At 35.6% G+C, this 25166-nt stretch overlaps 3 protein-coding genes across 3 annotated transcripts; 1 reads left to right on the plus strand and 2 right to left on the minus strand.

The window, feature by feature from the left end:
• Nucleotides 1–505: 505 nt before the first annotated feature.
• On the plus strand, nucleotides 506–2197 carry LOC109014497 (lysine-rich arabinogalactan protein 19-like). The gene is made up of 2 exons (XM_018996991.2): nucleotides 506–1489; nucleotides 1795–2197. Exons 1-2 carry the CDS (start codon nucleotides 797–799, stop codon nucleotides 1885–1887), a joined length of 786 nt encoding a protein of 261 aa, XP_018852536.2. The 5' UTR covers nucleotides 506–796; the 3' UTR covers nucleotides 1888–2197.
• Nucleotides 1706–6703, minus strand: LOC109014503. The gene is made up of 4 exons (XM_018997011.2): nucleotides 6499–6703; nucleotides 6242–6365; nucleotides 3048–3176; nucleotides 1706–2224 (listed from the first exon to the last, which is right to left on the minus strand). Exons 1-4 carry the CDS (start codon nucleotides 6651–6653, stop codon nucleotides 2117–2119), a joined length of 516 nt encoding a protein of 171 aa, XP_018852556.1. The 5' UTR covers nucleotides 6654–6703; the 3' UTR covers nucleotides 1706–2116.
• Nucleotides 6704–7877: 1174 nt separating this feature from the next.
• On the minus strand, nucleotides 7878–13447 carry LOC109003820 (phosphate transporter PHO1 homolog 1-like). The gene is made up of 14 exons (XM_018997022.1): nucleotides 13149–13447; nucleotides 12712–13009; nucleotides 11940–12357; nucleotides 11758–11806; nucleotides 11594–11665; nucleotides 11155–11284; nucleotides 10283–10403; nucleotides 9925–10174; nucleotides 9711–9815; nucleotides 9526–9570; nucleotides 9255–9407; nucleotides 8859–9137; nucleotides 8369–8505; nucleotides 7878–8234 (listed from the first exon to the last, which is right to left on the minus strand). The coding sequence occupies exons 1-14, from the start codon at nucleotides 13371–13373 to the stop codon at nucleotides 8144–8146; spliced, it is 2373 nt and encodes a 790-aa protein (XP_018852567.1). The 5' UTR covers nucleotides 13374–13447; the 3' UTR covers nucleotides 7878–8143.
• Nucleotides 13448–25166: the final 11719 nt, after the last annotated feature.

The raw sequence follows: 25166 nt of genomic DNA on the forward strand, positions 1-25166 counted from the left end.
TTATGATATCAAGCAAAGAACCTGCTGAGTTTATGATATCGAACCGAGTAGGGGGTTTCTCTTTCTGATATTTTCTTGGTTGTCAGCAGTCGCGAAACAGAAAATGGCTGTTTGTTTACAGTGAAGATGAGTTTTTTCAACTTTTATATCAAATCTGGGTCATCATAAATTTTTGGTGAAGCCAGGAAGGAGTTCTAAAGCCTTGCTTTCACCCAACTATTGGATAGGGACTGGTCACCAGTGTTTAGGTTAGATGTTGGGATCTATATGGTAATACGTACATATAAAAAATGGTTGGTATGGGTTTATTAGCTTTCGCTATATCATTTTAATGTCCTTTCCTTTTGCCAAAAGCGCCATAGGAAATGAGAATTTCGAGTTCTTATGAGAAAATGTACAAAATTCAGATGACTAGAAAGTTTCTTTCATACATAAGAGGTCTTACGTTGCCATACTCAGTCCTAATCATCACAGTGACAACAAAGAAACAGTATCAGAAACGACGGTGGAAAAGATTGATTAAAAGATTTCAGTAGGCATCATGAAACTTGGAAGTTAAGAAATAAAAGCTTCTGCCATATTGTGAGGTTGAGCCACGATTACTAAGCTCAGCCTTGAAGGGTCTAAAAGCCTTAACAACCTCGTTTTCCAAATCATTAGAAGGGACGTAGCAATCACATGAAGACTACATCTCTCCCTCCCAACATTACACAGCCCGTTTTTTACTCCTCCAACTCCCTCTCTGTTGTATATATCAAACCACCACCATGTCTCATCAGTTCTCATCTTCACAGAAATGGCTTCAATGTTGTGTGCTTTCTTTCTAGTTTTTCTTAGCTTTCCACCATTTCTTGGCAATGCACAAGCACCAGTGGCCGCACCGGCTAACTTGCCAACTACAACACCGGCTGCACCATCTAATTTGCCTACTGCAACGCCACCGGCTTCTAGCACACCATCATCAGCAACCCAACCACCGGTGAGTGCAGCAACACCCCCACCTGCTGTCTCATCACCGCCTCCTAAAGTTCCACCAACTGTAAGCCCAACAGTCCCGCCCCCTCAAATTCCACCACCACAACCGCCACAAACTCCACCTGTCTCGACCCCATCACAGCCACCAGCATTGCCACCTCCACCAGCTACTTCACCACCACCTCTACCACCAGCTTTACCCCCACCACAGGTATCTCCAGTACCAAGCCAAGCACCACCAGTGCCTGCCCCTGCAAAGGAGGCACCGACACCAGCACCACTGCCATCACCACCAGCACCAACACCAGCGCCAGTTAAAGAGGCACCAGTTCCGGCACCCATCTTAGTGCCCTCACCTGCTCCAGCTCCCACAAAGCACAAGAGGAGGAGGAGGCGGCACAGGCACAAGAGACATCATCATGCCCCAGCACCAGCACCAACTATTCAGAGCCCCCCAGCACCTCCTACAGTGGTAGACACAGAGGAAACATCACCGGCACCATCGCCAAATTTGGTAATGCCTTTAGTCTATTAAATTGCTCTAACTACCATTTTCCTTGGCTTGCTGGCAAACTACTTTCTACAACCAAATATAAAATTCTGAATGAACAGGATAGTTCAACATTGATGATGCTACATCTCACATATATATTTTTTCTAAATTCATAATCAACAGAAAATACCTTAATCCACACCCCCAGCAAGTTGAATTCTGAATCTCCTCTCAAAATGAGAGAAAAGAACCACTAAGCTACAGTGTTATTGATCACATCAAAATGTTTTTAGTAATCATCCTCATTTTTTTTTCTTGATTTACAGAATGGAGGGCTTGCACTACATCCGCAGGGAGGAAGGTCCGGAAGGTGGATGAGTACAGGGGTCGTAGTTGCCATTCTGCTAGCTCTTACATGATACAATTCCTTGCATGATGAAGATTTGTTGTTATACAGGAGAGATGATTATTTCATTATAAGAAAACATATAGGAATGAATAATAAGGAGACTGAACCAAATTGCAAGGTTTTTGTAGTTCCAAATTTTAAACGGTTAATTTTTAATGAAAACATGCTTTGATTTGTACACAGACATGGAACTGTTGAACAGAGAACTTAATCAAGCTTAAAGAGCTGAATGCCACATATCAAAGTTGATCGTTATCTGAGTCCATATTGATTTTCTCCCGTAAGTCATACTCAACTATGAGGCCGATGTTGTCAACTAATTTGTGATAACGAAGACACCCTGCACACTGATGAAAAGCATTCCCAGTTGGTCAAATGAACACAAAAGATCCTATGTTCTAAAGTATGAAGATATCATTAGTCAACCAGCCTTTTTTAAGACTTGAAAGTATCCAGTGAACAATATACACAGTGAACATTAAAATTCATCACAGATTTCATAAAATATTAAACATTGATTTTATGTAAGACTTAGTCCTTAGATGAATTATGCAATTAGAAAAAAACTCAATGCCATCTCAGATAATAGAAGTGGCATGACCCAAATCAAAGATCAGGAAGAACCTAGTTTGTTGCAATCTGCTTTCATTATTATTTTCAAAGTTGCTCTTTTAGATTCCATTGGGGTCTTGATGCTGGCCTGTAACCAGGCACAAATAATATCTGACTTCATTTGTATTCCTATTCAAGTTGATCATAATCTTTAAGTTTCATGAAAATGCACTGTACCCAAATACTATTGAAAAATGTTACTTGTAATAAGGTGACAAAACTGCATCTCTATTCACAGTACTGTCTTCTAACTTAAAGTCATATCAAGTTTGGCTGCGCCGGAAGAGAAACATAAATGAATGTTCACTCAAAATCTTATTTGATGCCTTCCCAAAACATAGCAAATATCAAATCAGATTTTGATCAGTTCTTACGAACCCATTTTCTTATTACAACTTATTAGAAACACAAGTATCATAATGATAATACAGCCCTGAAAAGAATAATTCAATGAAAGGAAAACAATTCAAGGAAACGGACATTCGCTTCACACCATCAACGAGAAACATACCACATAAATTCTTCCATGATAGAACTAAAAAGGAAAATAGATAATACCTGTATATAAATAAGGCCCCGCTCATAGGCCAATCGATTAACAAGCCTCTTTGTTCTTTCACCACACAAATCACAAGTAAATTGTACAAGCAAGCTTCTTCTTGGAAGTTTTATGTCAATATGTGCACCCTGCATGAAGGACTTCAGGAACTAAAATGGGCCAAAATAAAAATTAACAAAAAAACATAACGAGTGCATGCTGCTTGGTTTCAAGGGACAAAAACATAAAATGAAGTGAGAAAGGGAGTGTATATTTTCAAATAAGAGCAACTAGTTTCTCAAAAGCAAGCCAAAGAATTGTAGGCACATCCTACCCCTTCAAGAATGATGTGGAGGGTGAAGTAGTGGGTTTAAGACCCAAATGGTTCATGTGTAATGGACTAATAATATTTAAATTAATATTAAGAGTAAAACAAGGAAGAGATACAGAGAGCTGGAGAGATTGCTAACTTGAGTGGCGGAGAACTACACAATCATTCACGTTGAGGTGTAAATTATCAGACAAGAACAAAACAAGTGGGGAAAGACTGAAACAAAATTGTGTTCTAAGTGCTGTCTTATTCGAATTATTTTCAATATGCACAGCCAAATATTCCAAGTGCATCAGAATTAGGTGTTTAAGTTCTGCACCTGACCAAAAAACTAAACAATATATAATTGAACTATGATAAGATGGCGACCCATTAAGGTTAATGGGCTACATCCTGTTTTACATATAATCTCAATTCTTTAGCATAATTTAGGTCACTCGAAAGTAAAATCTCTTCCACTTTTGAGTGTGCTACTGGGTAGTAAAACAGTGAAATCTCCTGTGGAACAACATCTTAAACTAAGTAGAACCAATGGTCCTTGATTGAAGATCCAACAGTTTATACGAGGCTCATTGGTAGACACATTTATCGCAGAGTCACTTGAACAGACCCAGCTTATTCAATGCAAACTTTGAGTCTGCTTATGGATCAGCCTCGTTTACCATATTTGAATGCTGCACATAGAGTTCTCCAATACATCAAAGGGGCCCTTGGTCAAAGGTTGTTTTTCTTCTCTTCAACTTCTGTCTCTAAAGGCATTCCCAAACTTTGATTGCGCAAGCTGTTCTGATACTAGAAAGTCCAATACAAGGAGTTGTGTTTTTATTCTCTTGTGTCTTGGAAATCTAAGAAGATGGCCACAGTTTCTTGGTATTCTGCAAAAGCCATGTATAGATCGATGGCTTCCACAGTTTGTGGATTGAGTAGGCTTATGTCATTGCTTCAAGGTTTTCATGTTTTACCTCAACCTGCTCAGTCATTTTGTGACAACATGCCTGCAGCACTTCACATTGCCACAAATCTGTATTTCATGAGCATGCCAAGCACATAGAGATAATTGACATATTGTGAAGGAGAAGATACAAACTTTCCATGTTAGTACTTCTCATCAAGTAGCTGAAATTTTAACCAAGGCTCTTGGCTCTCAACAGTTCAATTTGCTTTTTGCAAGATTGGTGTTCATAATTGGTACACTCCATCTTGAGAGGGCCTACTATAGGATCAATTGTTCAACCTCAATCTTCTTTAGTCAGTAGGGTTAGCAGAATTGTTTTTACATTATTCAGCTCAGCTCAGCTCTTGGTGAAGACTTCCAGCTCTACAGTTAGACAATGGTCCCGCATGGCAGATACCTTACATATTCTATACATGTCATTCTTTGTAGCAGATAGTTTAGATTGGTATCAGTTTGTTCATTAGTTTTGGTTTTCTGCCACTTTTAGTCATTCTGTTTGAGCATAAACAGAACACGTGGCAATTAAATCAAGCAACAAGAGTGAAATTTCAGTTTCTTCACAAAAGCAATCATGAAAGAAATAATAAACTGCCAGTGGCATTTGACCCAAATGGTACCGAACCCCGGACCTCATTTGAGATTGAGATATGGGGTTTGAATCCCCCACCCCCATTCACTAAATTAAAAATAAATAAATAATAAATTCTTCAGAGTGCTCGTAATAGTTGCTCAGACAGAAGTGCAAAATGAGTTCAATCCCGTTTCCTGGGCAGTTCATGACTTCAAGTGCCAGTCATATCATATCAATACTTAGAGTAATGCTAGATACAATCTTAGGGTGTGCAAGTTATTCGTACTCCCTTTGAAAAAAATAGACCCACTATTAAAAATGGATTTCTTCGTGTGAATCTCATATTTGTCCACTTTTTTCAAAGGGAATGTGTGAGCCTTGCACACTTTAGGACTGTACAATCATTTTCCTAATACTCATATAGCCACCCTAAACATGCATCACTATTCTCATTGACAAACTAAAATTAAAACATTAACCACAGTTAGATCCTTCTACCAAGTTCTAACTAGCCAAGGCATGACACCTTTTCCATGGAAGAATATCTGGAAGATGAAAGCCCCTCTAAAAGCAGTTTTTTTTTTTTTGTTTGGACAGCCTCCCTAGACAAGATTTTTACTATTGAGGAAACGTCGAGTAATGGTGTTGGACTGGTGCTACATGTGTAAGAAAAATGGGGAATCAGTTGATCACCTGCATCTACATTGTGAGGTGGCTAGGACCTTGTGGGATGGTTTTTTTTGCAAGAATAAGATTATTCTGGGTCATGCCTCGTAGGCTGGTGGATTTTTTAGCAAGCTGGACTCCAAGGCAATCCTCAAGTGGCAGCAATATGGAAGATGGGCCCTATATGTATGTGTCGGTGTATTTAGCAGGAGTGAAATGATAGAAGTTTTGAGGATCATGAGAGGACAATGGATGAGCTTTTGAGGATCATGAGAGGACAATGGATGAGTTTAAAGTTCTCTTCTTTAAAACTTTGTTCTTATGGGCGGGGGTCCTTGATTTTAATGGTCTAGATGTCCATGATTTTCTACTTTCAGTTGTAATCCCTAATTAGTTACTTTCTCATATATACTTTTTGTGTACTTGGGCTATGCCGCCTGTTGTTATGAATAAAATTCTTGATTAGCTATAAAAAAAAAAAAAAAAAAACATTAACCGCAACAATTCTTTGATTCCATGATTAATGCCATTTCCATCGATAGTAAATTATCGAAATCATGAACTTCTCCTTCGACCAATACCCAAATCCAAAAGGAAGATTTTACCCAACTTTTATCTAATTTGAAATTCAGCTATTTAATAAGTTAAGACAAGGAGCAACAGATAACAAAAGAATGCGAATTCTTCATACCGTGCCCGAGACTTCGGGTTCCGACTCCGGTTGTTTCTCAGAACTATCTTCAACCAATCCAGAAACCGCCAATATCCGGTACGCTCGCTTCGATGCCACCACTGTTGTCCGAGAAGTCCTGGACCTGAGTTTATAGCATGTTACAAAGATTCAGGGAAACTTAAAGTTGAAGGGAAAGACCCAAAACAAAAAAGAATAGAAATTGAAAAGGAACCAAGAAAAAGGTAAAACCCCACAAAGGATTTCGGGTAGGTGACCTGTATAGTGCAATAGAAGGGTTTGGCTTGGACGGTGAAATGGGTTTGAAGGAGCTAGGACACAGAAGGCAATGGACGGATTTTTGAGGGTTCTGTACAGGAGAGGAGAGACGAGGAAGGGCGGGAGTGAAACGGCACCCAGTTGTTACCGCCATTGATGGTCTTGATTTTGTAGATGTTGGAGTCAATTTTGGTCTTTGCCAGTTTTAAGCTTATTATTATACACTCTTTCTAAGTATTTTTAAATGTAAGTTGAAAAAGATGAGATGATTAGGAAAAGTAACTAGTGATTATTTTTTATAAAAGGAAAATAATTTCAAATCATCATCATTTTTCCACTTTATACCTTAAATTATTAAAACTGGTAATTGACATCTACAATTATCATAACTTGGTAATTTAAACTTTTATTGATACTTGAATATTAAGATTTTGCTATTATTTGTATTATTTTAATTGAAAATTTAAGGTGAGTTTTGGATAGTGAGTTGAGACCAAATGAAAGTTAAAAGTTGAATAAAATATTATTAAAATATTATTTTTTAATATTATTATTGTTTTAAAATTTATAAAAATTAAATTTTTATTATATTTTATTTAAAAATTTAAGAAAATTATAATGATTAGATGAAATAAGTTAAAATAATCTAACAGATAATGTAAATTCGAAAAAGGGTATGAAACGATTGCTCTGTCACATATCTGTATATAGTGGATCAGTGCTGCAGTTCTTAATCAATCGTCATTGCATTTCCCACAACTGGTGTAAAATAAATAAAGTGTATTTTGGTTCAGCCATTAAAAAATAGAAAAAAGCAGGTTGGCAAACAATGCAGGGCGCTTTGTTGTGAATCGCATGCTGGCCTGCATCGGCGAGACTGACTATTTGATCAACTAGTTTTGATCTTTCTTCTCTCTTTTTCCTTTTCTTGTTTCCCCCTCACTCTTTTTGGCTGATGACTGATTATTTCTGTCGATTAATTTGGAGGATATTCCTATTTTCCGAATGGCAGAACGTTATAAAAAGCTTACATTTCTCTTGGTTGAAGATCGATTACTTTCTGTATTTTGTGTCAGACAAGACATGAAACGTAGAATGATGATTATTGATGAATTCAAGCCAAACACTTCCAAATCGAAAACTTAATAGTTAAACTCAAAGGAAGTTCCTTTATCTGATTTGTTTTTTGTTTTCATTGCAGTACTGATCTTAGTTCAGCATACTGCATTATCACTAATAATGTGGCTTTTTGTTGCAAATTATTTCCGAAAATCTTAATAGCAGGGTGCCAAATTTATCTTCACAAAACAATGCAGTTTCAAGCATGCATAGAGTCAGCAGCAGAGAAACATATACGTGTATGTATTTATGTGTCAACTAGATATTAACACGGCTGCACTTTTGCATTAATTTCATCTTCATTGTTGGATAAGAATTTTGTATACAAGTATGAACCTTGTTCCCCTAATCCAATGAAGAATATGAAGAAAGCTGACGTCTTTTTCCATCAACTTGAGTGAGGACAACAAGGTTAAGACTGATGGTTTTTTTTTCCTTCCTTTTTTTTTTTGTTTTTGTTTTTGTGTGCAGAAAAGCATCTATGACCCCGAATCGAATTCCATAAAGAAATGTTGCCAACGGGCATCAATCTTGCTCATCCACTTCATGAAAAGGCAGGGGTATTGTCTTAACTGCTCTAAACTTGCCTGCATTATTTAGATGCTCATTCTCCAACCTGGACCATTTGACCAATTGTTCATTAAAGCACTGAAAATGAAGTGAGTTTTATAATTTCAATTTTAGTGTCACTGTGCACAAAAGGCTGCAGTGACAAAATACTGATTAATGAAAATCTGAAGGTCATATTACCTGAAAAAATTCCACAGCCCTCTCCTAGTGACCTCAAGGGCTGCTAAAAACAGGGTAGTGACTCTGTAGTCAACATGTTCAAAACTTGAGTGGAGAACAGTTTGCAACCAAGCAAGCCTGAGAATAAGGTTTAATCCCTGCATCACATATACCAAAGTTTCATTCAAATATGTCTTTGAAAATGAAAGGGACTAAACCCAGAAAGTAGTCAAAATTTCTATTGTCTGTTCTTATCTTTGTCTTCAGGGGACTATTGTGAGAATATTAATTTCAATTGTAAAATCTTTGTTATATGTTTAAAATATGTTCACTGTCCACCTTGTGATGTCTGATCTTGATCATCTAAACTATCCGAGTGGATTGCCGAATCAGAATCACTTGGTAGGTGCTGATATCTAGGAGATGGAGGTCCCAATTGCATGCCAATGGCCCATAGGCAGTGACTAATATTTCTAAACTTACAATGAGAGAAAAGGGCCACAGCATATACCATAGAGAAGTAGTAAATGATCTTTCGCCGAAGCATTAATTCATTCCTGAGCCAGGGGTTCTTGGAATTCATTTGGAGCAAACCCCAGTCCTTTACAAAGTCCCAATACAACTGGTACACTGTTGCAGCACTGGACATGACCACAACAAGACACAGCCATCCGACACTTTTTTCTTTCTCAAAGGCTACCTTCGCCCCTGCTGCTAACATTGCTGATACATATTTGCCTAGGTTGACAAGGTGGCTTGTCTGTCCCTCATCAAACCACCGCCGAGCACACTGCAAGTTTAATTCAATAATTGTTTTAAAAAAAGGAGATTAACAGATAGTCTGATACAAGTTGTGAAAATCAAGAAACTAATTTAGGAAATGAAACTGGAAGAGTCAATACTGTACCTGCATTGCCCTCCAGTAATATGGCAGGAAGGAAACTGCATAAGCAAGATCCCGGTAATGCCTGGCCTTCATGCAATATCCATAGTCCCCAGTCTTATAGCTAGCTGTTATATAGTAACAAGCCACATATTCTAGATTCCTAAGCATTGGGACCTGTTGAGAAAAATAAAGGCATTTCAATATAGATCTGTGGGATATAATGCGTCTGATGAGTAATTATATTATTTAAGGTTCATGACTTTTGTTGCTTTCATTTAGATCTGAAGCCAACCTGACTACAGAGTTGATCAGCCATGAAGAAGTCCAGCATGACAACCTGCAGACCATAAGATAAATGAATTAGAATAATGGCTTTTTGAAAGAGAATGTTTATAGTAATCACTATTTCAACTATAAGCCTATTGGAATAATCTCACTCTGATATTATGATGCTGGAGTCTAAAAGTACTGCAGTACCTTGTAGAGAGGGGATAAAATGATGTTCCGAATCACCCGAAGGAAACGATAACGGCTTGATCGATAGAAGATATTGAAAGGGCACACGAGTAATAGCAAGAAGATCTGACATGTAGAAAAAGGTCAAGTTAATAGTCTATTATCTGTAAGGATGTGTATTGACCAGATCATAAAGGCCTATCCAACTACGGGTTGAGAAAAAAAAAAAATTTACCAATACGAGCAGGCCAGGTATAGCTTGGACTTGGCCATAAGAATACCCTTTCGTTAGTAGTGACAAATGAGCAAACATGACCCCCATGACAACAGTCAATGAGGTGGTACAGATCAAGAACACATCTCTGTACTTGAGCTCCTTGGTCGGGCTTAGCTCGAAGATGAAGCTGTAGTTTATACGAGTCTTTCTCCACGCAAAAACATTACAGCCATACAGAAAGAAATGTAAAAACAGTAGGCTGAACATACTGCAAAAATGATTAGTTTGTTTTATTAGCCGTGTTTAAAAAATAATGCAAAGCTGATTACGCATAAAAGATGGTGTTTTGAGAAAAATCTTATGTTTGGGCACTCGCCTGAATACCGGATAGACTGTTTCCATGTAAACTGATTGTGGCTGCCGTCTGTACACATCCATGGTATGAGCCATGATAACATATCCAACAAAAAGTGCTAGGAAACATCCAGTGAATAGCCCTGATTATATTTGAAGAGATTAAGTGAGATTGATAACGATGGAATTTTACCTTTTAATCCGTTAATAGATAATGTTTACAACAATGGAGTTATGCAAGGGTCAATTACAAGACACCAAAGGGTCATGGCCACATATGTTAAGCCGTTTACTTTGTCAGACCGTGAGCTATCAATCCACTTAAAACTAATCGTTGTTAGGGAGACCCTCGATATTTTTATGACGTTCAACATCGCAGCCTGCAAGCCTGTTTTTTAAAGCAGTCGCAAAGGGCACACCCCAACACACTTCAACAAGCTTTATGTGTACAGGATCATAGTGCAAACCTACGGTGGATTACAATAATGAAAGTTTGAATAGTTTAGGGTGTTTGATAGGAAGTCATGGAATCCGAGTGTCTAAAGCGTCATGCACAGGTACTAGCAGTCACGTTAGGAAGCTAAGTAGTACCTCCCTATAGTTGTTGTTGGGCTTTTTAAGGTTCAATCTTGTACAGTCAGATTTGTCTCAAACATAACAATGGCTAGCATAGGACAGGTGCTTTGTCATCCACCCAAAAAAGTGGACCAGGCACTGGCCTTCATTTCAAAGTTTAGTGGCCTGATGGGTCCATGTTTTGGTTTCTTTAAGCCCTAGTTGGTTACAAAAGTGAACAAGCTTAAAGACTTAAAGCTCTCCACCCATTGGCTGATTATTCAAATAAATATTTTTGTTTTCTTTTATTCTATTTCTAAAATTTGGCAAGTAACTTACCAATGAAGAAGGTAACAGAGTGCGAGTCTTTATGCTGTTGTGGCTTAAGGTATTTCATGGCCTTTCTACGGTCTTCTTCAGCAAAGTGTTTGATAAACAGCTCCTCGACTTCATCCTCCAACTTCATCACCTGTCATTTCTGAGACTAATGAGCAAATTGAACATCTTCACTCTCAGACTGTAAGTGTCAGACAAGCATATCTGAGTTTGATTTATAAGAATCTAAGACCATTCGTCGTGCACATATGGATTATAGGATCAATGGCCACTTGGCATTGTCGGGCAAATTTTCAGATGAAACTAGAAAGGATGGATGGTGGCCAACACCTTAACATGATCCATTCATAATATCATCCAAATATTGTTTCTTTACTGTAGAAATCATGATGAGGAATTATATATTTCAGTTGGTAGTCTTTTATTTGGCCTAATGATTTACCATGTCTGAACTGTCAAAATAGGAGCTCTCAACTACTTTGAGATAAATGGGAAGAACTTCTTTTCCAGTGACCTGAAAAATAAAACCAAGAAATCACTTTTCCTTCGCATATGTCCACCAAAATGGAAGATTTTAAGAGACTTTAATGTCGACCATTTACTTACCTTGTCGAACTTCTTTAAGATCTTTATAAAAGCAAGCATGTTCAACTTCCTGAAAATCATTTTGATTGTGGATAACACGTAAGATCCTCACTCAAATCAAAATCAAACAGTGTAGCTCTGGTTTTTTTTTTTTTTTGCAACTTTTGAACACTTTTTTAGCCTTAGAGGTTTGATTATTATACCTGTAGGTTTGTAGATAGCCCAATCCCATGTAGAGCTCAACAAAAGCTCCTTTAATCATCTTCTCTGCGTGATGCAACTTTGTTCGGTTAATATGCAGCTTACTACTGCCTTCTGGACCGCATTTTTTCGCAGATGGATTCACCAAATCTTCCCAGATTAAATAACTAATTGCCGAGAAGGTGCGAGAGGGTGTTGTCAGAGGAATGTTTATCTTCAAGTTCTTTCCTTGGTAATTGAAAACACGTCCAGAGAGTGTCCTCATTTTCCCATCTTCTCTTTTCATCCGCATCGATTTACTCAGGTCATCTGATCTAAGAGAATCTGTAAATGGCAAGTCATTTTGTTCCGTGTCATCTGCTCTGTTGTCTTGCAGCTGTTCTTCTTCTTCTTCTATTCTGTCCTTGACAGATTCCTCATCTGCAGCCAAGTGACAAAAAATTAAGACACAGAATATTGACCATTAATCATACTCATACTCGACTGTTTTGTTATATTTCTACGCAAAAAGAGCTTATCATAACAGAACTCTTGTTTCAAATTACTATAAGTAAGAAATAGTTTACAAAATGTGGGCTGTGCATGAGAGAGGGAACGTATTATAGAGATGCATATGTGCATGTTTATTTGCAAATGGAGTGCATTTTCATGCATGACAAGTAAACGACAGGAATGGATTATCTGAAAATCCCTTTGAAATGATTACCAAAGGTCAAAGTTGAAACATTTTTAAAAATAATTTTGATGGCTACTGAAAAAGAGTTGATTATGTACCACATGATATTGTGTATGAAATAGAGGCATCCTCGGAGGATTCCTGGGAAGTAGCTCCTTTGCCTCGTTGTTGCAATGCTGTTTTGAGCTCAATCAGGATCCCCAATTGTTTCTTCAAAGACTCCCCTCTGTCCATGAACTCTTTTTCCTTAGTTTTGTAGAACTGATTCGCTTTGTTAAGTTGGAAGTCCAAGCATGCAAAAAATTCTTTGGTAGCATCAGTATCTGCAAACTGGTCAAGGAGTTCAGTCTCATACATATCCCCCTTGCTTGCTGATGAAGAGAGTTTCTTATGAACCTGAAGGTAGATCACATTAGTCCATACATATCAATCAAAATGAGCATACACAATATTGTGAAATATATATATATATATATATATATATAATATGTTTGTTTGCTAAGTAGAGTAAGAAGAGATAAGAGAGAAATAATACTTGAATTGCCTCATGGTTTCTATGTTGGTGGCCAAATAAAGAGAAGTTCCTAAGAGAGGACAAGAGTTTGTTGGGTAAAGAGTTACTTTGTTGCTTGTTGGGTATGTTGTCACTGTTAAGAAGATGGATTTTTTTGAGGTCTTTCTTGAGTTGCCAATAATCAACAAAAGCTTCTTTCCATTCAGGAACAAGCTGACCTTCAAACTGCTTAGAGAACTTCACCATCTTCTCTCTCAATGCCTTGATCTCTGAGAGAAAAGGAAGTGGGTCTCTATGATGTGTATAGCCTTAATTGTGAGTGTGTTTCAATGGAACCCCATGATGACATTATATATATAAATATATATATGATGTGTAACGATGCTCGACAGCACATTCCAAAATATCCTTTGCACTTATACTGTTCTATGCTCCACCCACTTGAATGGCATAGTGGTGATCAGCTTCGCCGGAATATGACTGAGCCGCCACCGGATGTGACTTCTCGGCCACATGTTCTTATTAAGATTTTGAAAGGAATGAATTTAAAGAGGTTTTGAGTGGGGTCAAGCCTAATTCAATATGCACTAATAAGAATGACCTCTTATGAAGGCATATTCGGTCATTTTGGCCAAACTCTGCGTATGCCTAATGGATTTACTACCAAGGCCTTCTGTTCCACATGTATTAAGCATCAGATCAAGGGCAGTTTAGATACTTGATAAGCAAGCAATGCCCTATAAGTCTCAAGAGCTGCTCATTTGAGGAAGAAGACAGTTGCGTTTGGGTAGTGAGGTATTCTCAGGTAATAGTAATGAAAAAATAATAATAGAATATTAAATAGTAGTAAAAAGTAGTAATAAAATAATAAATAGTAGTGAGATATTCAGAGAATACGCCTCAATACCCAAACTATACAGTCAAAGGTGAGCTCTATTAGACCAGCCAGACTTCCACTAAAAGAGGATAGATGACTAAATTATTTTTCATCAAAACATTCATTAGCCATGCACCATGCCCTTTCTTTTGAAGTATAAGTAGGAATGATATGTTATGTGTTTGGCTAGTTCAAGATGACTAGTTATCATGCTGCATATCATTGGTAGTTCATCACTGTCTGAACAATACATTAGAATAGTACATCCACTACAAAATATTGGGAAAAAACAAAGTTGAAATGGGGGAATTCGAGAAATAAAATATTATCATGTACAAGAATTTTGCTATACATCAGCCACTGGTCACCCTTATATCCCACGCTTGACAGCTTTTTCTTTTGTTTTTTTATTTTATTGAATGTGGGGTATTTTTCATAGGATGTAAACTATGGAATAGTAAATAATGACAGATGAGAAGAATTATTCTATATACAAACATTGCTAGTCCAGAGGGAAATTCCGGATCCATCCCTTAACGGTAGTAATCATACCCCATATAATGTGGCCATATATTACCCACATCAGTGTTTGACATTGGTCCATAGACAAGCATCATGGGGAAATGGAAATTTAAGCTTTACTTTCACTTGCTTTGCCTTTTGAGAAAGCATGCATATGAGAGGAAACGTTCTTTCAATATTTCTTTTATAATTAAATGTTAAGTGTGATGTATAACTTAAAGAGTTTCTATTTTTAAGTCGATGTATAGAACACACCATCCATATCATTTAAATGAGTGTTTGATTTGTCAGATTCAAATTTTAAAATTTTTCGTCCAAATCAAATTATGCCAACTAAGTATTTTATTATGTGCGTTATACAACCCAGCTTCTAAATAGAATTATTCAATAACTTAATATTCTTCATGTATAGATTTCATAATGTGCAAAAAACCATATACAATTATATCAAAAGTTTTTTTTTCCTAAGTTAAAGCTTGAACTCAAAGTAAGGACATGATATGATTCCAATCTACTTTAAATACGCGGTTGCCATATAATTTAATGGATTATTCCTATATATATATGGTTAAAAAAGCAAGTGGATATAATTCCATAATACCAAAAGTACTTAGGATAAGTGAAAACATCATAGAAAAAGAAAAAGAAAAAGAAATACGTATATAGTAAGTGATGCTAGCTAGTAGTTCTAGTAGAAATGTATATAGTTGTGGTTCTTAGAAAAGGTTCCATGTTCCTTAATTTCCTTTGTTCTAAATCTCTATTGCCAACTTGTCGATCAACATGATCATTGCTTCCACCACACCAAAGCTATATCAAAATTCAAAATCTCTCTCTCTCTCTCTCTCTCTCTCTCTCTCTTCATAGGCATAAATTGCAACATACATGATCAGGTTCATAACTGTGGAAAATTGACAGCGTGCCTAAGGTGGCTGACTCAAAGATACGCCATTATTTATTTTTGTTTGTTCTCGATCGATCTCTACCCATCCGGTCCCACCTATATAATATTGAAAAATGCTTTAGTTATAAAAGAATTACACAAAAGTAAATGATAAATTAATGTGGCTTGATGTGATACTCAAATTATAAAGTTACTTATATTATAAAATAAATCTAACAAATTTTATAAAACTACGTCAGTTTGTGAATTTATTTTTATGTAATCTCTTAATGGTTGTAATGATAATCTTTCATATTTTATGATCCACACATGCCGAACACATATAGTTATAGAGCCTATTTTGGGGTTAAAAGTATGAGTTTTGCTACACATCAATTACTATTCACCCCCACACCTCACACTTGACATTTTTTTTTTCATAAGATGTAGAGTGTGAAGTAATGAATAGTGAAGAATTATTCCAAAAGTATATGTGCCCGATGATTAGGATAATCATATTCCTCTCAAATTTTTATCCGTTGAAATTTCTTTTTTATTTAATTAATTCATTCCATATTTTTGAAGATGTACGGAAGACAAAATTATCTTAAATATCTTATAAAATATCAAAAGAATTTATCAACTAAATTAGTTAATATTGACCATAACTTTGAATTAATTAAATCAGTTGACATATAAATGTGGTCTAAATTTGTGTACGTACGTGTAACTAATTAAGTAGGGTTAACATTAATTAATATAATTGATAATTTTAAAAAATATAATAATAATAATAATAATAATAGAAATTACAAAATGGCACGAGTCATTAAAAAAACATCATGTATTTCCACGTATAACTACAGTTAAAGGGAGAAGAAAAGTTTACCCTGGAACCAATCACAAGCCGAGAAAATGATATTGGTCCGATTCGGAAAGCACATTTTGGTTGCGCCCAGCTTGCATATCGACCCAAACCCACCTCTCTCTCTCTCTCTCTCTTCTTTTTAGATTAATTATATATATATATATATATATATATTATCATCTTATTCTCTTTTCTGAAGGGAAAAAAATATTTAGGAGACTGTTACAGTTAAATCACCAGCAAATGCTACACTTTTCTATACTTTTAACTCTTCGGATTCAACATCTTGTTTCATTTTGATTCAACCTGCATGCATGCATATTGCATCATCATGTTTCTAAGATTTGACCAACAGGGCATTTAACTGATAGGGATTGATATGATGTCATCCAAAAAAAAGGAATTATTTTATTCTCAAATCTCGATTAGAATACATAATTATAATAAAGATTTAATTTATAAAATTTAAAATTTAAAATTTAACTGTTAAATTAAATTATATTACGTAAATAATATTGTCTGATGTAGAGATTTTACAATAACAGTACTTTAAAAAAAAATACTGACAAAACTAATTATTATTTAGAATGAGATTCCACTCTTGAGCCGAACGTACACTCTTCCAAGATAATATATATACCATTCCCCATGCATGCACGCACATTTATTCATGTGATGTGAACTGGGTTAATCAAAATGAAACAAACATCGGCCATCATGAATATAATTGATCTGATCTCGAGCATATATATGGTTCTAATTAATTGATCATGATGACATCATTCACAAAAAATGCCCTGAAATATTTTATATTCCCTAGGATATCCAGGAAATTAATTCCTAGCTAGCTGATATCATGATATATTTCAAAGGAGGCTATCCCATGGCTTTAGTTTATGAAAATGCATGCATGCAGCCTGCCTATAGCTAGCTACTTGGATATTAATTGGACGGAAAACATGCAAATCCCTTCATTAATATATAATATTCTCTTATATATATCATGTAAATTAAGCAATAGCTAGGGCATATACTGAGTAAGTACTCTTATATCTCTAATATTATGGAGGGGTGGCATATTTGTACAGCAGTAGATCAGTACCGTAGTCATCTTGGATCTTGGATCTTCGATCAGCAGGCAGGCATATGCTCTACTTTGCATCTTACTTGAAGGATCATATATACCCCCTAATTGCTAATTGGTAAAAGGCCGGTAAGGGATTCTGGTTCTTGCATGCAACTGTACATGTGAGTTTTCTAAAGAGTTTTAGAGAAATAGATAAAATGGGAAAGGTATATTTGAATGGATATGTTAATGAATGATCAATTAGTAGTACCACATGTCGGGTTTGAGTATAATGGAGGAATATATGAATTGTATCAGATAAATATTTGCTCTGATACCATATTAAATCATAACAAATTAATTATTTAAAAAAGTTCAGTTGATAAAAAGAGATAAATTTAGTCATATAATTTATATTCTAACATAATTAGGTACATTTAAGTAAGTATATGAGATAAGATGAGAAATTCTCAAAGCTTCTCGCAATATTTATATCCTTCCTAAAATATAGCACAAAAATATAAAACACTTTCCACTTTCAAATTTTCAACTTTCTCATCCAATTATTAGAACTTTTATACAAAACACAAAAATTAATATAACTTTTTCAAACTTCAAAATAAAAATAATATTCAAACAAGTTTTTAAGTACGTATTCAACTTTTTCTCTATTATTTATTAAAATCTAATAAAATATTTTAACTCAAATAATTTCACTATTATTAACAGTATTATTCACAAAAATTTTGAAATATTTCAAGTGTCCAAATAAATCCTTAGTACGTTTTAGGTATTAAGGAAAAGGATTTATTCTTTTGCAACGTGTTGATTAAGAATCTCAATTTTATTGGAGTAGAAGATAATCATGAAAACGGTCAATTGGGTTGTGTTGATTGCACCACATGATGATGGCGACCATTTAATTAAAGATACTAATACAGGTATATAGTATATGGGTTATTCTCTTGTACGTTCTTAAAGTTGTATACTTTTTAATTCGAAAATTCCCTTAAATCAGTGTCTGAAAGCTCCTGTATGTGAGTGCTTTATGATCAATTATATTAGAACATATTGACAAGTACGAATCATGCGGCCTGTAGCTTTCATGGTAGCGAGCTAGGAGGTTCCTAGCTAGTCTCCAAGAAATTAATTCATGTTTAAATTAATATTACTAGGGAGCAGTCACTTAAATAATATGTCTCATGCATCTATACTAAGACTAGTCTAGGATCACTTTATTAATTAAAACACAGTATGGTCAAGCGAATAATCAGAATAAATGTTTTTGATATGAACAGTCAGTACTTAGATTTGTTTTGTCATCTTCTGTTCTTGTTTTCTATTTAAACGACAATAATCTACTGTAGATTATAGGGTAAAGATCAAGGGCAGGCTGGACATAACTAATGCATATTATATATATATATATAAAGATTCACGATCAAAGATTTCTGATCTTAGATCAGAAGAATGATAAATATATAAAGTAGTCCATGTAACATTTACTGAACATTTACATGATAAGCTTTTAGAGGACAAAGAATGCAAAAACTTTAAACTCCCCACCATTAGAGGCCGGATCATGAATGTTGGTAATGAAGGAAAAAGGATAATGATCGATCATGATCTCGTGGCACTCTAAGTATAGTATATTATATGCATGCAGCATGTTAATTGGCACAATATATAAGTTCTTGCCGGGAAGAGGAGAATCATGACAGCCAGCATGCATCTGATCTAGGGGTGTAACAAGTCCGGTCCGGTCCGGTTTTGGATAAAATCTAGGACCGAACTGGTATGTACCGGTTTTGTATTTTTCAAAACCGATTACGCACCGGTTACCCTCATAAACCGGTACTTCCGGTTTTACCAGTTTCCGGTCCGGTCCGGTTTTTTGATTTTTTTAAAATGTAAATTTCACAATTTGTCATTAAAAATTTGTTTATAAAAAAAAAAAAATTGATTTTAAAAAAACTGTTTTATACTTTTATTAATATATTAGACTATATAATAGTATTAATATTAGACTACTGGTATAGTTATAAATTATATATTAGTATTAGTTATAAACTTTTAATGATTTAGTATTAACATTTTATGTAATAATTTATAAATTATAATAAGAAATTATTTAATATATGAATATATATGTTATATATAAAATTTCACATAAAAATTTATAATTATACATTATATATAAAACTTATATATATTAATATTTAATATATATAAAATATTTTGTATAAAACTTATATAAAAAAATATTATTTTTTATTTTTTTTAATCAACCGGTCCGGTCCGGTCCAAAAAATCCCGGAACCGGAACCGGCCTGTTTTTACGTTTTAAAAACCGGTTCTGGACCGGACCGGTTCAAAACCGGTAAAACCGGTCCGGTTCGGTCTGGTTTTCTGATTTTCTGGATTGAATTTACACCCCTAATCTGATCCTCAACTTCCAGCGCTTTTTGAAGTATGTATAAAGTCTAAATATGACTTAAAAATTTTCTTAAATAATCTCCAATTAGAAAAAATAATTCTCAAACACTAACATAAAAAAACCGGAATATTAATCCAACCTTGTAAACAGATCATGTGTCCATAGTTTGGTGAATTTCCATCTTAATTGGTTATAAACACTTTCCAATTATACGGCTATATATATATATATATATATATATATATATGAATAGACGGATTGAAAATGAATAGCCTCGATCTTGGCTCTTGCAAAATGGGGGTAGCAACTTTGACTCTTTCTCGTATATATACATCAATCGGCAAATGACAAATCTGCAGAAAGACTATGTTTATCGTGGTGCATATATGCGTCATCATGTAATGGTTTCGTGTACGTACCGCGTACGAATTATCAGACAAAAAATAATCAATTGCTTAATCTCTTGCAGATTGCCATCTATTTGAGCATGTTCTAATTAGGTTAATTAATTATATATCTTGAGTAATCTTTAATCTTAAATCTCCTGCGATTGTATAATTAGGAAAACACCCACTACAGAGTTAGCTAGCCGATCGACGTGGCTAGCTTTTGCTGATGGCATGCATTGCATGTTATAATTTAAAACGTGATCATAAATCCATTAATTAATTTATATATATATCTTGCTGCCTATTGGATGGGCTGTCTGAAATAATGGATTCGAGAACCTATTCGATCGTTCGATCGATCTATCGCAGCCAGAAATTAAGTTTAGTGGCGTAGAGAATAATCGATTAAGCATGCATCAGCCATCCACTAAAATAGTAAATTAAATCAGGTACCCCTGCATTATCCATGCATGGCTGAGCAAGCAGAAGAATCATGAACTTGAATGATATGTATTAATTAGGAGGACTAATTAATCTATCATGCATGTTTAAGCAAATCTAGTTGGATTCTTCATTAAGCATTCTTTTAATTTTCATTGCTTTTAATTTCATTTCCTTAATTAAATATTAGCTTGCGGGAATTTTATAATAATATTGTGTCTAATAGTCTAAGCAAAGGAGGTGCATGCATGCACGTGGACTATTTTGTCATTGAGTGGGGCTACTATGCCACCCCACTCTTACCGCGGGCCAGCGTTTTCCTTTTTTTATTTTTTCTTTATTTTTCTTTATTTTTTTTTCTTTTCACATATTTTAATACATTTAAAAAATAAAAAAATACATCAATACACTTAAAATCACTTCTTTAATCACTAAGTAAAAAAAAATTATGCAAATAGGTTGTGCGATCATCAAACACACCTGCAAAAAGAAAGGTGGGAGCACTATACCAAATATCTCCCAGAGAAGACTAGCATAGCAATATCCCTAAAGTGTCTTGTCATGTCCTAGACTCATACGAATGCATCAGATCAAGCATTTCCAAACCCTATTGAGTTCATAAAAAAGCTTAGAACAATGCTTGACCACCTTCAAATTATTTCGATGTGTTCACAACCTTAGTCGCTACCAATGTGTAGCGTCACAGTTCGACATCAACAAACACCATCGAAGATACGATGTCGAATAGTCTTTCTTTTACCATCATTTATTCAACTTTGGTCAAACCGTTTTCCAGCAATGCCTCTTTACACCATATCAAATATGGTCATAGACAGCACGCTAAAGTAGCAGACGTCACAACCTTCATCTTATGACATAACCATACTTAATAAAATATGAGACTCAAACAGTGAGAAAGAATGGAATCATTTATTCACTCATTTGGTCGAATAAGTACATGTAGTATGAAATTCATGCTACGGTGGATTCCTCTTCCTCAAAAGAGCATATGCCTAAATCAATATTGTACATATCTTAGTCTAACCGCTCCTTAAGCGTTAAAAGAGAATCTCGCATCTAGCTAATCATAGACTACATGGATTATGGGGTACCCATGCATGGTCATCTCAATACAATAGACCTTATCTTAGCTCCCACTAAGGCAACATATTTTTGTGTCAACCAACTTATCCCTTTGGACAAGTACCTAGGGACACAATGTCTCATCTCCACTTGTAACTCAAGCACTAGAGGAGATCGCTCGTGTGAGTGAGCCGATTTAAGCCTGTTGACATAACTTATGTGTGTATTCGGAAAAACAATACGATAAAGATAAGAACTGAATAAAATCATATTGCATTAATATCCCAAAAGAAAGTTTACATATCAATTTCAACTGAAACACAAATTACATTCACAATCTACGCAATCCTAGATTCCTAACTTGAGCCACAAAAACATTTCTTGCTATAGGTTTTGTCAGGGGATCAACAACCATACGACTTGTAGAAAGGTATTTCAGGACCACTTTCTTTTGCGCTACCATGTCTCTTATGTAATGATATATGATATCTATGTGTTTGATTTTTTAATGATACTTTGAGTCCTTAGCATATACGAGAGTTGTCATGCTATCGCAGAATATTTTCACCAGATCTGAAGTATCCATGCCAATGTCTAAATACTTGAGGAATCTCCGTAAACAAGAAGCTTCTTGAACTACTGCTGAATAAGCTATGTATTTTACTTCCATGGTGGATAAGGCTATATAAGGTTGTTTTTTACTGCTCCATGTAATGGCACCATCGTTGAGCAGAAAAACATACCTAGTGGTTGATTTGCGCTCATCTAGGTCACTGCCCCAATCAGTATCGCTGTAACCTCTCAGTTACAAATCTGAACCTTGATAGCACAACACATAGTCTGCAGTTCCTTGAAATATCTCAAAATTCTCTTGCCTACTTTCATGTGGGCCAGTTCGGGTTAGATTGAAATCTACTCACCAAGCCAACTGCATAGCATATGTCTGACCAAGTACACATCATTATGTACATCAAGCTGCCCACAACATTAGCATAAGGGACACGAGCCATCTTTTTCATTTTTTTTTGAGTCTTAGGACACATCTTTTTGGACAAGCTCTCGTCTCTAGCAATATGGGTGTCAATAGGTTTACATTCACTCATTTGAAAGCACTCGAGAACTTTCTTTATGTAAGTCTGTTGGGACAAACACAAAAGTTTCTTTGATCAATCTATATAGATTTTAACTCTCAAAATGTGTTATGCCTCACCCATGTCATTCATCTCAAAATTGAAAGATAACCACTCTTTTGTGGCGAATATCAACCCTTTGTCATTTACAGCCAGTAGTATGTCATCAATATACAATGACAACATAATGAAACTCTTCTTGGACCTTTTGATATAAGCATAATGGTCTTTCGTAATCATTGTAAACCCATTCGAGAGAATGACTCGATGGAATATGAGATACCATTGTCTAGATGAGTACTTTAGGTCATATATAGATCGTTTGAACTTGCACACCTTGTGCTTTTGACCTTTGACCACAAAGGCCGTGGGTTGATCTATATAGATCTTCTCATCTAGTTCTCCATTGAGAAATATAGTCTTAACGTCCATATGATAGAATTCCAAATCCATGTACGCTACTATAGATAGAATTAGGCGAATTAAGGCAAACCTCACCACTAGTGAAAACGTTTTCTCATAGTCTATACCCTCATGTTGGGTATATCCTTTCGCCACTAAACGAACTTTGTACATTTCTATTAATTCATTTGACTTGTGCTTCACCTTAGGCTTTAGAACCCATTTGTTCCCAATAGTCTTGTGCCTTGATTGTAGATCTACTAGATCCCAGACCTGGTTAGTTCTCATAGAATCTATCTCACCATTTAGTGCTTTCATCTATTCATCTTAAGTAGAAGATGAGAGAGCCTTATGAATTGTCCTACACTCATCATCATCTTGCAGAATTACTATCAAAACTTCTCATTCAATCTCAAAACGAAGATGGGGAACGCTTTCATGCTTGCATCTACGCGGCTAGGTTGTTGTGGTTGATTTACAAGTGGTGTGCTCCCACTCAAAGACAAGTCACTCTCATAATTTAAAGGAGCTTGAGGAATTTCTTCCTCATTCTCAACTAAACCTCTAGGAGCACCTTCCTCTTGACCCATAATCTCATGAAGTTCCAAACTCTTATCAACCTCACTCCTACTTGAAAAATCATCCTCTATGAAATATGCATCTCATGACTTAATCTCAGTAATAGTTCCATCAGATTGTTCACCTATTAACACATACCCTTTTGAGTTTTCTGAGTACCTTATAAAGATACATTTCTTTCCTCTAGGGCCTAACTTCCTATATTTATGAGAAACATCATGAACAAAACATGTTGAACCCCATGCCCGCAAGATACTCAAATTGAATTTCTAGCCGGTCCATAGTTCATATGGAGTGGAAGATGCTGATTTGAATGGCACTCGGTTAAGAATGTAGGCAGTAGCCAAAAGTGGATCACCCAAAATGAAATTGGTAGGTTTGTTTGTGCCATCATTAACCTAATCATCTCAAATAGTGTTTGATTTCTTCTTTCTGCCTTGCCATTTTGTTGTGGAGTACTTGGCATCATCAATTGTCTTTTTATTCATTTTTCATCACAGAGCCTTTTAAATTGCTCAGAGATATATTTACATCCATGGTCAGTTCTCAGAGTTTTTAAGCTCTTGTCTAGCTGATTCTCAACCATTCTAAGATATCCCCTAAAGCACTCTAGTACTTCAGACTTATGGGACATTAAGTAGACATGACAATAACGTGAAAAATCATCTATAAATGTGATGAAGTAAACACCTCTGTGTCATATCCTCACAAGCATTGGATCGCAGATGTCTAGGTGGACTAATTGCAATGGAAAAGATGCCCTAGTGGACAATATGACCTTAGCGAGATTGCCTATTAGGCTTTCTCTAGCTAACCTAGTCATTATTTTTTGCCCTATATGGTCAAGTCTAGTATGCCATTTATATGAATCTAAATTATCAGATGCAGAAAGAAAAGTAATACTCATTCATACTTGAATAATCCAAATCTATTATCATAAAACCGTTTGATAGAAAAGCACAACCATAAAAAACATTGCCCAAATATAAGGAAACACCATTGTTTTCAAATACAATCCGAAAACTAAATCTTAATAAAGTAATTACAGAAAGTAAGTTTCGTCGGATCTTGGGAGCGTATAGCACATCGTGGAGAAATAGAGTGCGGCCACCCCCGGAAGTCCAGCTTGTAGGTACCAAGTATCAGCATCTCCATGCTAACTCCATTCACCACCTTGATATCATGACTCCCAGCTGGAATCCGACGATACTCCATAAAACTGACCCGATCTCGCGCTATGTGCTCGGTCGCTCTTGAATCAATAATCCACAGAGGATAGGAATGAGCAACCACCACATGGCTAGTTACAAAAAACAATGCGATAATAGTCAGATGTACATTCTTCGGCTCAGTGCAATCACG

The sequence above is a fragment of the Juglans regia genome, chromosome 16, assembly GCF_001411555.2.
Source record: "Juglans regia cultivar Chandler chromosome 16, Walnut 2.0, whole genome shotgun sequence".
NCBI lineage: Eukaryota > Viridiplantae > Streptophyta > Magnoliopsida > Fagales > Juglandaceae > Juglans > Juglans regia.

What these genes read in the sequence shown, in the direction of transcription:
- LOC109014497 (XM_018996991.2), top strand. Translation starts at nt 797, where the DNA reads ATGGCTTCAATGTTGTGTGCTTTCTTTCTAGTTTTTCTTAGCTTTCCA. An exon ending in CGGCACCATCGCCAAATTTG is followed by an intron (nt 1,490 to 1,794) that starts GTAATGCCTTTA and finishes CTTGATTTACAG; the next exon opens with AATGGAGGGCTTGCACTACA.
- LOC109003820 (XM_018997022.1), bottom strand. Translation starts at nt 13,373, where the DNA reads ATGGTGAAGTTCTCTAAGCAGTTTGAAGGTCAGCTTGTTCCTGAATGG. An exon ending in CTGATCAACTCTGTAGTCAG is followed by an intron (nt 9,408 to 9,525) that starts GTTGGCTTCAGA and finishes TTTTCTCAACAG; the next exon opens with GTCCCAATGCTTAGGAATCT. An exon ending in TCATTTACTACTTCTCTATG is followed by an intron (nt 8,506 to 8,858) that starts GTATATGCTGTG and finishes TATGTGATGCAG; the next exon opens with GGATTAAACCTTATTCTCAG.
- LOC109014503 (XM_018997011.2), bottom strand. Translation starts at nt 6,653, where the DNA reads ATGGCGGTAACAACTGGGTGCCGTTTCACTCCCGCCCTTCCTCGTCTC. An exon ending in CCTTCTATTGCACTATACAG is followed by an intron (nt 6,366 to 6,498) that starts GTCACCTACCCG and finishes CTATAAACTCAG; the next exon opens with GTCCAGGACTTCTCGGACAA. An exon ending in GGGGCCTTATTTATATACAG is followed by an intron (nt 2,225 to 3,047) that starts GTATTATCTATT and finishes GCTTTTCATCAG; the next exon opens with TGTGCAGGGTGTCTTCGTTA.